The sequence below is a fragment of the Astatotilapia calliptera genome, chromosome 23, assembly GCF_964374335.1.
Source record: "Astatotilapia calliptera chromosome 23, fAstCal68.1, whole genome shotgun sequence".
Lineage (NCBI taxonomy): Eukaryota > Metazoa > Chordata > Actinopteri > Cichliformes > Cichlidae > Astatotilapia > Astatotilapia calliptera.
In genome coordinates, this window is record NC_137443.1 from 43981679 (window position 1) to 43995294 (window position 13616).

The window sequence follows — 13616 nt, forward strand, 5'->3', positions numbered from 1 at the left end:
GCCAGGTTGTAACACCTGTTAAAGTCACCACCTGTTGTGACCGGGGAGTGAGATGAGTGTGAGAAAGATGAAAACAACGTCTCATTCTGACTAGTTACTGGGAACTGATGTGTGATGATGCAATAACAAAGATGACTGTTTCTATGATTTTCTGTTTTATTAATTGTTTTTATTGATGATAAGGACAGGCAGAGGAGATTGGATGGATTTACTTTGTTTTATTATTTTGCACTGAAATGGAGTCCAGTGTACAGTCCTTGGCGTTGCACATATGTTTTAGCTGAGACTGTAGTGGGCACTCTTTAAATGTCGGGTCAGTTTGTCACGTTAGAGCCTATTTGTGCCTGTTAGTGCTGACGATGACTTCAGACCGAGCTGACTGAGGGGTCTAAGCTCATGATGCCACCAGCAACACCCGGGTCATGCTGCAGAGTTTTCAAACCCCGCTGACACTCGACATAATTTACTCAGGTTATATCAGGTGATCTAAGAAAGGCCGCTTAGAAAGAAAAGCGAGTGCACTGCTTTAAGTTTCTTGAAGATGTTTAATCCGAACATTCAGCTTCTTCACTTCTAAAACCAAAAAGTGGAGAGTCCCAGATTTTAATCCTAGTGGGAGTGTCCCTTAAGAGGGTCGCTGACCAACTATTGATCATGTGGCTCATCACATGAGCCAAGCTGTGAAAAAGGGTGTGGGTGATTATCAGCAGAGGTTTCAAGAGATGAAACGTCTTCAAGAAACTTAAAGAAGTCACTTTTCTTTCCAGGCTCCTTAGATTACCATGACTGTATGATGAGAACCTGCACAGACATATCAGGTGAAGTTTTCAGTGTTTTGGTTCAGTTTAATGTAAAAATGGAGATGAAACGCATATAAAGGCTCGTTTACACCACTGAGCCCTGCTCTAAAACACTGACACAGATCTGTCTGTGAAGCTGGCTTTAACAAATAAGAGCTTCAAGTTTTAAAAACATGTTTAGCGCCAAACTGTCCACTTTACTGTCTGTAGCAGGAAGTGGCTGTTTGGCACTGAAACGGGAGAATCCAGCTGTTAGCCGTGATGTTGTGTTTGTAAAGCTCTTCATAAACGAGGACTGTGGAGGAGGAGAGCCTGTGTGAGTCAGGTGGTTCACCGGCCGAGTGTGTCAGCGGCAGAAACAGCTGATCAGCGCCGTTTTATGCAGTAAAATAATCTTTCTGTTCCCAAACACATCCACACAGTTTGCAACATAACAGCCCACTACATGCACATCTCACCGCAAACATGCATAAACCTGAACATAAAATATGTCCTGTACCTGTGTGATCTCTTTAAGTAACTCACAGAATATCAACACTAACGCCACAAGTTTGTTGGTATTTTAACATTTTGACTAGGGCTGGGCGATATGACCCAAAATTCATATCTCGATATTTTTTAGCTGGATGGCGATATAAGATATATATCTCGATATTTTTTTTTAAGCCATAAAGTAAGAACAAAAAGAGAGTTCTTAGTCAAAGCTGTGTCCCAGATGTCACACAGGCACTTTTATTAACATACAGCACAGATGTACATGAAAAATTACTCAAAATTAAATTATGAGCATTCATTAAATAATAATGCTCCATAAATAAAAGAAAACAAGGTTGTTTTTGTGCTAAACAAAGAGCTCACAATTGTGCAGTCAAAATATAAACTAAAAGACGCTGAGCGTAATAACAAAGACAGATTTCACAGCTGCTCTGTTCCCAAGTTTTACTGTGTGACTGACAGCCTGGAGTTTGAAATCCGCTTCATAACCACGTCTCTTACAGGTGCCATTTATGGTCCTTATACACACACAATACGGTAATATTACGTTGATGCACAGTACGTATCACTCCGCGAAGCTCCTCGGTAGCCGTAATGCGCCGACAACCTATCAAGCGGTGCAGCTCCGTAGCTTACCAAAGTCGTACTCAAACATTTTGACAGATTGCTGAGCGCCGTGTACCACATAAAATCGGTTCGCGGCCATCAAGCACAACCAGAATTCATACATAAGGCGCGCTATCAACTTTTGAGAGAATGAAAGGATTTTAGGGTTAGCGCTGTTAGCGCTGTTAGCTCGTTAGCGTGGTTAGCTCGTTAGCACGTTGACGCCGTCCAGCCCCACGCATGGGGCTATGCGCAGTAACTCGTTAACGGAGATTTGCCGTGTCCGTCTTGTCGCTGCCTGCACGTGAAGCGATGGGGGAGGAGGGGGAGTTGTCTTCAGTGAAGGCGAGGCGGAGTAACGTTGCGTAGAGACAAAAGTGGACGAAAGAGAGGCAAACTTGCGGCTCCACAACTATAATTATAACGTAACATAGACTATATCGATATAAAGGATATGGTCACATCTTATATCTCGTATAAAAATATATCGATATGTTTTAAAAACTCGATATATCGCCCAGCTCTAATTTTGACCATTGATTTTGAATTAAAACCAACAGTTAAAATATTTTTACACCTGAGGAAAGAGCAGCAGAAATATTAAGACAGATAAATCATTCTGTCTTCAGTCTCCATGAACAGCATCAACATCCTCTGGTGAAATTTCTCTTTCCTCCTTAAAATATATTAAATGTCAGTTTAATTCCAGATTAATGGTTAAAACATGTATGTCACATATGAACATCAGGAAATAAAGAAAAGTGACTGATTCAGTTCCATATATGCTCCAGGGAGGCGTTAAGGTTCATTGAAATTGTTCAGTTATTAAAGTTTAATCTGAGCCGAGCTGACTTCCTCAGGAACAAATAAACACCGAGATAAACTTCACCTTACAGATATAATCTAAATGAATCATATCCAATCTCAGAGAGTTGACAGTCAGCTGTGTGCTGGGAGACATGTTTGTCTGCAGTGTACGAGCTCCCCAAAAATGTCGGAGTGAATACATTAATATTAAAAGTGTAGCTGGTGACACAGAAACAGAGGATTTAAGAAGTTTAAGTGTAGGTCGGGTCCACACATGTCCAAACACCTGTGCGTAGTCCTGCTTGTTACTGAGAAACGCACACTAATAAAATGGCCATAAGGCCAAAGCAATGGTTTTGACTGGTGTTGACCCCGCCCCCACCCTGAGTGTGGATGCTGAGAGAAGGGCCAGCTGTGAATATGAGGCTGTGGGAGCAGATGGAGAGAGAGTATGTCGGGGTATCCCAGTACAAACTTTACTGGGGTCAGAAATTAGACAGACTCCAGTTCCTTTGTTTGATTTATCTAGTTTGATGTTAGGAAAGAGATTCATGATTTGTACACATGGAAACTCCCTGAGTGGGAACAAAGAGTGTCCTGTCAGGAAGAGCATTTGGAATATGGATGTTGAGGATGTGACAGTGCCTGAAATCCTGCTGCTGTTCTGAACCATAGTTTCTGATCTGAAGGTCAAACAGAGTCATGATGGTTGTTTCTATTTGTCCCTTTTTAGTTTAGTTCCCCTGAAATCAGATGTGATATCAGCAGCTCTGAGTTCATTCATCATTATTGTCCAGTGATGACATTTCTGCTCCGTTTGGTGACAGTCAGCAGATTTTTCCTGAGTGTGGACGTGAACAGTCGTACCTGACAGCAGCAGGTAGCAAACAGAGATCGTCTTTCCAGCTGGAACTCTTCACTGAGCTGAGCTCATTCAAAATGTTCTAGATTCAAGACAGGAAACAGTCCAAATGTGTGTCTTCACTCTGACTCTGGATCAGATCTCACTGACAGACTGTGGACATTATGGAAGCCTAAATGTGACACCATCTTCCTCCTTCATCTGCAGATTAAAGCCAAACAAAGATTCTCATTAAAAGTCTGCAGGTCTGAGAGAGACTGAATCGTTGTGTCATGTCAAACACAGTAAGAGGAGCTGAAGCACAGATGTGAAGAGCAGATGTTCATCAGATTATGACCTCACTCTGTTTTGTCTTCATATACATTCAGTCTGTGTTTATAATGCAGACTTTCTGCTTTTATAATAACACATTTTATATTTTCTATAATCACAGACTGACTCAGTGTCGACTCTCAGAGACTCACTGTGAAGTTGTGGCCTCGGCCCTGAAGTCCATCCCCTCCCATCTGACAGAGCTGGACATGAGTGAGAACAAGCTGCAGGATTCAGCAGTGAAGCTTCTGTGTGCTGGACTGGAGAGTCCAAACTGTCGACTGGAGACTCTGAGGTGAGTTCACTGACTGCAGCTGTTGTTGTTTTTCTATATTTCTGATCTTTGATATTTGAAACGTTCTTTAGTTCCTAAATGTTCAGGATGTGTCTGAAGACAAATGTGAAGAAGTTTGAGTGCTTTCAGAAATGTTGTGTCTTTCCAAACGACTGAACAACAGTTTTCCTCTTGGCTCCAAATAGAAGTGACAGACTTGAGCAGGGTTCATTTAAAGGCTGACAGAAGTGCAGTGGTGATGGGGAGATGTTTGTCAGGACAGCTTTTCAGCCTCCACAGGTTCATGTTGTGCTCCATCAGTCAGTGAAGATGAAGTCAGTACTGGTGAGGCTGTAGAGTGTGTGAGGGATGTGAATGAGGCTGTTGGAGAGCTGATGATAGCAGATAAAAACAGGCTGCAGAGACTTTGAGCTTGTGTGGAAACAGACAGAGAAAAGAAAGACATGAATGTCAAAGCTAATAAAGGTGAAGTTAGGAGCTGTGATGATGTTCATGTATCAGAAGCTGATCGGGCTGCTACAGAGACGACCCACACAGCTGCTGTGGTGAGGTTTGTGTTAAAGCAGAGGAACACAGGCCCACACATGACAGCAAAGCAGGTTTCAGGCTCTGTGAGAGGATTTCAAACAGAAGCTGGAGAAGAGAAAGGACTACAGAAAGAAGGCAGCTGAGACCAGTCCAAGTGTTTCCATGGAGCCCAGTCTAACATTCATTTATACACTAACGTACAGAAGTGAACGGGAAAATGAATCCATAGTTTCAAATGTAGAAATAGTTCTCAGTTCATTTACAGAGTTTAATACAGTTCATGAGGAAATGTTCAGTTCGATTCAATTCGATTGGAATCTGGGAAATTTTGCCTCAGACAGAAATATTATAATTCAGTACATTTACATATTTTTGTGTCTATAAAAGGGAAGCTGGCACTTTCGAGACTTTATCAAATGTGTGAGCATCACAGCAGAGGCCTTTGTGTCAAAGTAGCTGAAGATAAAACACAGAAAAACATGAAGGTGATTTTCCTGTTCTGGGATTTTATAGAAATATTCTGCAGTAGATCAAAAACGAAAGAAAACCATGAATCAACACATGAACATTACCTGATGCTGCTGAAGTGAAGCAGAGCAAAGTTACAGTGTTTTTGTTAAAGACACAACTGAGCGTTTTGCAATTTGCATAATTTTAAAAAGTTTAAATTTGTTCAGTATTGAACAGCAGAAATTAGGTTTTCTTTTCGAAAGCAAGTAAAAGGAAAAAAACAGCGGCCGACACCGCTGTAAACAACGGTAGACTTGTGCGTAACAAGCAAGCGAATAATGCAGAAAACAGATTTTAAACAGGAAACTGTTCTTGAAGTACAGAGAGAGAGAGAGAGAGAGAGAGAGCTGTGCATGAAGTGTGATTTTATCCTGGTGGAAACAAACAGCAAAAGTCAGAGTGAGTTCATGACGATGTTTATGTGAAGCGTAGTTTGGATCTTCTTTTGCTGCTGGTTCAGTCAATATTGTTTGTAGAGAGATAAAACTAACAGCTTCAGAATCGAGCGCAAAAAGGACGTAAACACAAAGCGTGGACCCGCCGAAACATCAGAATCGGCGAGCTGTCGGCTTTCAGCCCCGACCGTGTCTGTGCCGTCAGTGAGAAAGGCGACATCTCACTGATTCTGATGTGTCGGCGGGTCCGAGCTTTGTGTTTACGTCTCTGTGCAGAATCCGTGTTCCTGCTCTCATTCACTGTTTCAGCTGTTTGGTGGTTGTTAAAGTTTTGTGAGGTTTAACCTGAGATTCTGACATTTCGGGCAAAATAAATTAATATTAAAAAATTGATTCAGGATTTTAATTAATCAATATCACGTTATCCAAGCCAGAATCGATTTTAATCGATGAATCGATTATTAAAACCCACTCCTAATTCAAAGCACTGAAGCATCGACTTATTTCATTATCCAACAATGAAAACAAGAAACACAGACAGCTGGCCTTCAAAGTAAAAGCTGCTCCTTTTGAAACATGTTGGTGGTAAAATGTAAGAAGAGCTGAAGCACATAAATGATCTACATGCCAAAATATTAAACACAGTTGATATATTTGTGTGAGTGTTGTGATTCAGGTGTAGATGTAATAATGTACATATAGCAGAGTTTCCTCTTCTAGATCAGCTGATCAGAGTCGGGCCAATCAGCTCTGAGCATGCTCAGTCTGAGTTATGGAGCCACATACTATGATTCACCATGGCAACGGCATGAGCAGAGGCTCCGTGTGAATCCAGAGGAGCAGGAACATGAATGATGACAGTAGATGTTTGTGTGAAAGTGCTGGAAGCAAATGAGTGTGTGATGTTCTTTCAGTGTTGCACTTTGTAGACGCTCCCTGAGCACTGGTCTCACAGCCAGCTGCACATAGAGACCAGTGTTGTTAGTCCAGGTCAGAAGATGACTTGTTGGAATGAAAATGAGCTTGTAGTTTGTCTGCTTTAATAATGTGACTGGAAAAAGGTGTTGGACTTCAAATATGTCCATTTCTGTCACACTTCACCTTTAAAAGTGAAGCCATGTGGTTCCCGGAAGGAAAAACACGACTTTTTCAAGTCTTTGTCCTGTTTTTATGAGAAATGTACGACTTTAATGTGAAACATTCAGAGTTTTTTCTCTTGTTGTGTTTGTTTGAAGCTGCTTCCTGTTGGCTTCAGCTGTTTGGAGTTTCCATTTTCTAAACTTCTACATTCTGAACCTTCTTCAGCTCTGAACAGATGATGAAACACTGAATGATTTCAAGCACTTTGTCTAATAAACTTACATCTTTCATTTTTTATACAGATTGAAGAGCTGTGGTTTGTCAGATATTGGCCTTGATTATCTGGCAGCAGCACTGAAGTCCAACCCCTCGTATCCCACAGAGGTGGACCTGAGTGGAACCTACAGCAACCTGCAGGATCCAGGAGTGAAGCATCTGTGTGGTTTCCTGGAGAATCCACGATGTCGATTTGAAACTCTGGGGTCAGTCAGCATGTTTTAGTTGTGCTGAGATGAATATGATGTGAAAGTTGTGCTGACACTAAACTGCAGACATCAGGCTGATATTATACTGATCCACACTGAGGATCTTCATGGTAAAGTCTGTTTTCTTCTTCTCTGGTTTAGTCCATTGACTGCAGCAGAACAATGTTCACATTTCAAACAGTGATACTCAACGTATGGCCCGCGGCCCACACGCGGCCTGCCCACCTTTCCTGATTCAGAGAGAGGGGACCCTGATTAACTGTGTAGCTTCTTCCTCACAGTTCTAAGTATCAGACACAACAATGAATAATCCACAGCTGACTGTCTTTAGCAGGTCAAAGGTCACGGCACACAGCACTCTGTGAAACAGTTTGGAGCAGGAATTCTTGCACATTTACAAACTGACACTGCTGCACGGCATGCTGGGTAATGCTAGCTGCTCAGGTATGGGCGTGCTAATGGCTGTGAGGCTCTGTGGCTGCAGAACACCGAAGAAGAGAAAAGAGAGGTGGAGGATGAAGAAAAGAGGCGGAGATGAAGCAGAAGTTTTGCTCCAGAGAGGAGCTGTGTCTGTGTGGGCAGGGCTCAGACAGCTCCGCCCACACAGTGACAGTGAAGCAGGTGAAGAGTAATAAATGAAGAAAGCAGACAGTATTTGATAAGCTGATGTACAAACATGTAGGTCGTGTCCAAATTCATGGGCTGCATCCTCCTGAGGCCGCATTTGTAGACCGATTACGTCACAGCGACACGTCGAAGGCTGTCCAAATTCGTAGACTCCTCCGAATGCAGCCAACAAATGCGTCCTCCTTTTCCCCGAATTTGAAGGATGGGTCGGGTGTGTCCTTCGTGGCCTACCATATCCCAGAATTCATAGCGCGGCCCAGCCAAACTCCAGTTTCCAACAATGGCGGCCGCTACTAAGTTTTAAAATTACTCATACTAATCTTTCTCGGTCACAAAATAAACTTTTAACATATTTTCAGGCGAGAAAGTAGCTGTGTAAACATCAAATATCTGCTCGGTTTATCAAGATACCGCATATTTGCAAAAGTGCTTCGACGTTTTCGGAGACGTCTGCTACCCACCAGCTCGATAGCTCGCCGGGAGCTCGAGGGTCACTGAAGCCGCCGAGAACGGCACAACTCCCGGCACATCATTTTCACATCACCGCGGACTTTCGCTACTCAGGTTAAACGTGATATATAAGTCACTTAGACAACCTCAAAATGTTATTGTTTGGCTTTTTTCAGTGTTTTGTTTGTTCGTGAGTAAATCGGTTTGGCTGAGATTAAAGTTATTAGATTAGATTAGATAAAATAAAACTTTATTAATCCCCCAGGTGGGTTCCTCCTTGGTCTTTACAGAGCTGACTAAACGTCAAACAGAAAACTGATTAAACAGAAGTATGAGACGGTCGAGAATTTACGCCAGTGTCCTGTTATATTTTAGATAGCAAGGAGCAGACGGCTGAGTTTATTAAACTCCACCGAGACAGCGGTGACGCTAATCAGAAGGCTAGACCGTCCAATTTCCCCAGCCGTTTATTTCCAGCCTACCCGACCTTCTGAGGACCCAGCCCACGTAGACCGCAAAGGCCGGGTCCTCGGGAGGATGCAGCCCATGAATTTGGACACGACCGTAGAATGATGGTGGCAGCTACAGAAACAGGTCCATACAGACTGAAGCGTGTCTCAGTCTGAATGTACACTGCTGTTATAAGAGCTGTGGAAACTCAGGTCAAAAGGACGTAACCACACTGCTGACAGTTCCAGGACATTCACAGAGTTACAGCATCATTTGTGACCATAAAGACAGAAAGCTCATCCAAATCCTGGGATTAAAAGTCTGTCCTGGTGGTGTCCAGTCAAACACGTCTCTGTGAAAGCTTCAATCCAACAGGCTCCAAAGTCCTTCTGCTCATTTCCTCGCCGGGTTCTTGATGCTCCTGTACCATCTCTCTGTCATCCTCCTCGCTCCCTCTTTGCACTCACAGTCTTTGTGCATCATTAACACTCACATGAGGAAACCCAAAGTTTTACTGGGCAGAAGATGATCATCAGTGACGCTGTCTTTAAAACACTCTTGTTAGAAATGTACGACTTTAATGTGAAACATTCAGAGTTTTTTCTCTTGTTGTGTTTGTTTGAAGCTGCTTCCTGTTGGCTTCAGCTGTTTGGAGTTTCCATTTTCTAAACTTCTACATTCTGAACCTTCTTCAGCTCTGAACAGATGATGAAACACTGAATGATTTCAAGCACTTTGTCTAATAAACTTACATCTTTCATTCTCTATACAGATTGTGGGGCTGTGATTTGTCAGAGATCAGCTGTGATTATCTGGAAGCAGTGCTGAAGCTCAACCCTTCGTATCCCAGAGAGGTGGACTTGAGCTCCAACAAGCTGCAGGATTCAGGAGTGAAGCAGCTGTGTGTTCTTCTGGAGAATCCACAACATCAAATTGAAACTCTGAGGTCAGTCTCCACGTTTTAGTTGTGCTGACACTGTCGATCTGTGGAACTAAAACCTTTATACAGGAAGTCTGGTTCAGCTCTTTGTAGACCTTCTAATCTCTGATGCTCTGAGTCTTACTCAGTAGATGATGCAGAGTTGTGAAGCCGATGTGGGTGAGGACACTCGCCCAGCTCTAACTACTTTGACGTCCAGGCGGCTTCCCTGCTTGTCCTGATACAAACAAACCTGAGTAACCTTGCAGGTCAGATCTCATCAGTCACACCTGTTATGGCAGCTCTCCTCTAGATTGTAGTTCTTGTTAACCTGGGATGGTTTTAGAAGCCTGGACCACAGACTGCAAGGGAAGATATTACTGGGAAAGGCCAAAGCAACCTATTAGACCCATTAAACACTAACATAGATGAATACTCAGATTTAAACCTTTATTGTTTCACAAAGGGTTAAAAAGGGAACGTCCACAGTTTAGACTGCAGCAGATTTTATTAAAGCAGTTTGACAGGAGCAAAGCAAAAACACAAAGAATAAGTGTTTCACATATTAATACATATAACATAATAATAAAAGAAAAGCAAAATAATGATACAAAAGAATGAAAAAGTTGTCCAGAGCAGCAGGATGTCTGAGGTCTGCAGAAACACAAAAACACAGCAGCTAAAAATAGTTGTTGAAAGAAAACGAGGTGGGAGCTGCTGATTCCTGAGCTTTGATACTGGATTAGCTTCAGTAGTTATTCCCATCACTGCTGTAGGAGCTACATTTAGTCACAGCTGATTGTCTTTGACCAATCAGAAGACTACTGTTGTAAAAACAAGCAGACAAAGAACCAATGAGAGTGAAGAACAGGATAAAGAGCTCGTGTGATGGAGGCAAAGCAATAATCAGCAGACTGTAGCAGTTTCTATCTGGATGAAAGTAGAAGGAGCTCAGCGGAGCTCAGTCCCATATCTTTGTTTAGAAACAACATCAGTGATTTCCTGCTGCTCGAGATGATTCCAGCAGCTCTCATTACAGCAGCTGATGAGAGAAACAGCTGATGGCTCACAGCTCGTACACTGTTGGATCTCCAGATGTTCACGTGGCTGAAGTCTGTGAAGAAACTGTGGTCCACGTAGTTCACACGGCCTCAGATTGGACCGAGCTCCCTGGATCACTGCAGCATCCTCAGCTGGTACATGGACGTCTCTGCTCCTCAGTCTTGGAGCCCCTGCAGGTCCGTCCACACCACCAGGGTCTTCTCACTCACCTTTCCTTTGTCCTCGTCCTTCATCGGCCGTGCTGTGTCTTTGTTCCTGCGGTGTTGTTCCCACGATGCAGCGCTGATGTTCCCTCCTTGAATGCACAACAAGTACGGTGCTGGTCTTTCTCGGGTGGAGCAGAGACAGATTGAAGTCTTTCAGGCTTTAGTGCCGACTTCCCTGACAGAGGCTGGACTCCATGGTCTGCACAGGAGGCTTCTACACTGTGTGGAGGTGACTCCTGGACTTGAAGACAGGCTGCAGGTACATGTGTGATGAAGAGGAGCTACAGCAGTGTGATGGAGCTGCAGGTCTGAAGGAAGTCCTGCTGTCCTGTCCCACCCTCATCTTTGCTTCCTCTGTCTTCTCTGGACTTGTCCTCCTGTTTCAGAAACAGCACTGCTTCATGCCGAGGGTGGACGGGAGCGTTGGCTCTGATTCTTTTACCGTCCACCACAAGGAGACACTGATGCTGACCTCCTGATTCATCTGCATGTGTTCTGCTTCACACTGCTCACCTCCACCAAAGACTTCACAAACATCTTCTTTCTTTGAGTCCAGTTTGTCCCACAAACACTTCCAAATCTCCTCCTCTGAGATTCTGCAGCTTCTTGCAGTGTGACTCAGCTGACTTCTGACAGACCACAGACTGGCACAGCATCCACATGTGTCTCCTTTCAAACAGGCTCTTGATGTTTCCTCCCACATCATTCTGGCCTCTCAGTCTCCTTTGTTCTCCAGCTCTGTAGCTCCAGCTGGTGAAGCTTCAGTTTTCCATGTTGGTAACAGTAAACTACAGCCTCTGCTGTCAGCTGGGTAACTAAACAGAGCTGCAGCACGTCTCTGCGGTGGTGCTACATCCAGCCTGCAGACGGCCGTCTACATGTTGTAGTGGTTTACAATCACCAGGGGGCGCTGTCCCAGCCATGCAGGCAGTGGGCTGCTCTGCTTGTGCTGTTGTTGGTGAAGCTGAAGTGAAAGCGAGAGTTAAAACCCTGAACAGTGTCCACTGAGCTTCTCATGCTATTCTCATGCTCAAAGAAGCTTAACAGGAAGGACGACTCGTCCATCAGGCGTCCAGCTGTCCGTGACCGTGTCCACAGCAGAGTGTGACCGAGGCTTCATGCTAACACGCACACATGAAGCTAATACCACCACGAGCAGCTGCTCAGTGGATTTGGAGGACAAATGTCTGCAGCTTCTCACAGGCAGTATGCAGAATGTGGATCTCCACAAAGACTGTGGAGAGCTCGTCCCACACTCTAAATCCACACTTGTCTGCACAAAACTTCTCACACGTTCCCGTCACAAGTGTCTTCTAAGTGAAGCTACCAGGTTCAGGTCCAGCTTGTTTATCTGGAGCTGCAGGAGATGATCCATCCTCACAAAGCAACACAGACAGCAGATATGCAAACACACAACACAACCAAAGGATTCTCTCTGCATGTCTGTGGCTGATGCTGCTGGAACGAAGCTGTTTGAAACCTTGTTGTTCTGCACTTTGGGACCAGAAGAGGAAACTGAAGCTCTGTGCAGAGGGTCCAATGGAAGCAGCCAAGCGCTGTAAGTGTCTGCTGTACAGGGATGCTGGTTCAGCTGTGGCTCAGTTTCACAGTGTGACTCAATAAAAGCAGCAGGAAGTCAAAGCTTGATGCTTTCATCAGTGTGGAAATAAGAAAGTTTCCTGTGACAGACGCTGGAGCTCTTTCACTCTCAGCTTCACAGTTTCAGCTTCAAACTTCTTCCAACATGTTTCTAACACGGCCACATTCCACCTTAATGGAGCTGATATCTTGTGCATCAGCACATTTTCTAAAGGCAGCGATCACATCTTTAGTTTTGGATGTTTAACTGCAGATTGTTTATGTGTTTATAGCACATTAATTACAGCAGCAGCGTTGACCACAGTGCTGTACAAGAATCCAAAATAACTATTAAAATAACTCCTAATATTAATATCACACATCAAATATCAAATAACTCTCATGCTGTATTAAAAGCCAGTGAATACAAATGTGTTTTAAGAGCAGATTTACAGAGACTGGCAGCAGGAGCTGGGGCTGTTCGATAGAACGATGTATATATGATGACCATATGAAAACGTCTATCGTTTCATATCACGCTCTTTGTTTCCTGCTTATGTGTTTGTGTTTTCCAGATAAAGCTTTCAAAATAAATCTGAAGATCCTGTTGAGAGTTTTCAAAATAAACACAATACAGTACTGCGGTCGCTCGTTTATCGAGTTACGTTCTAAAAATAAGTCTCAGAATGAAGTAGCAGCTTTATGTTTTACAAGTATTATAGAAGTTTTAAGGCAGTTAAACCCTCACTGCACACTTTCTACACTTTTCTCAGACAGGCATGAACATTTTCACACTTTTCTCTCTTGTTTAAACAAAGTTCAAACCTTCATAGAAAAATAAGTTTTTAAAATTATTAAAGAGTGAAAGCAAAGTGTTTCTGAAATGTGTCAAATCAGCCTTTGCTGGCATTAAATGAGCTTCTGTGTGAGGAGCACTCGTCCATGGCCTGGGCTCCTCGCTGTCAGGTAAAGTTTCATAAAGCTTTTGAGTTTTTCTGCAGATAATGTTGGTGTCCAGCACGATGTTCTTTTTCCTGCGGTCACTGAGCCACAAAGCCAAAGCTGACTCCATCCTTACGATGTTCTTGTTGTGGACAGTTACAACCTTTTTGCCTCCTTGTTGAAACTATGATGGTCAGCATCTTCCTC

The 13616-nt window shown here is 43.4% G+C and overlaps 3 protein-coding genes across 4 annotated transcripts in view; all 3 read left to right on the plus strand.

Annotated features, from left to right (window-relative positions):
- Window positions 1-13616, plus strand: part of LOC113017716 (NACHT, LRR and PYD domains-containing protein 12-like) — a 1242929-nt gene that overhangs the window by 900392 nt on the left and 328921 nt on the right. The gene's annotated exons all lie outside the window — the stretch shown is intronic.
- The window catches only part of LOC145419390 (protein NLRC3-like), a 250300-nt gene that overhangs the window by 131739 nt on the left and 104945 nt on the right, over window positions 1-13616 (plus strand). The gene's annotated exons all lie outside the window — the stretch shown is intronic.
- LOC145419349 (NACHT, LRR and PYD domains-containing protein 12-like) overlaps window positions 1-13616 on the plus strand; it is a 28885-nt gene that overhangs the window by 4898 nt on the left and 10371 nt on the right. Inside the window, exons 3-5 of the mRNA XM_080297056.1 lie at window positions 4004-4177; window positions 6993-7172; window positions 9475-9648. Of these exons, the coding sequence (XP_080153182.1) occupies window positions 4004-4177; window positions 6993-7172; window positions 9475-9648 (528 nt within the window). The remainder of the gene's footprint in view (window positions 1-4003; window positions 4178-6992; window positions 7173-9474; window positions 9649-13616) is intronic.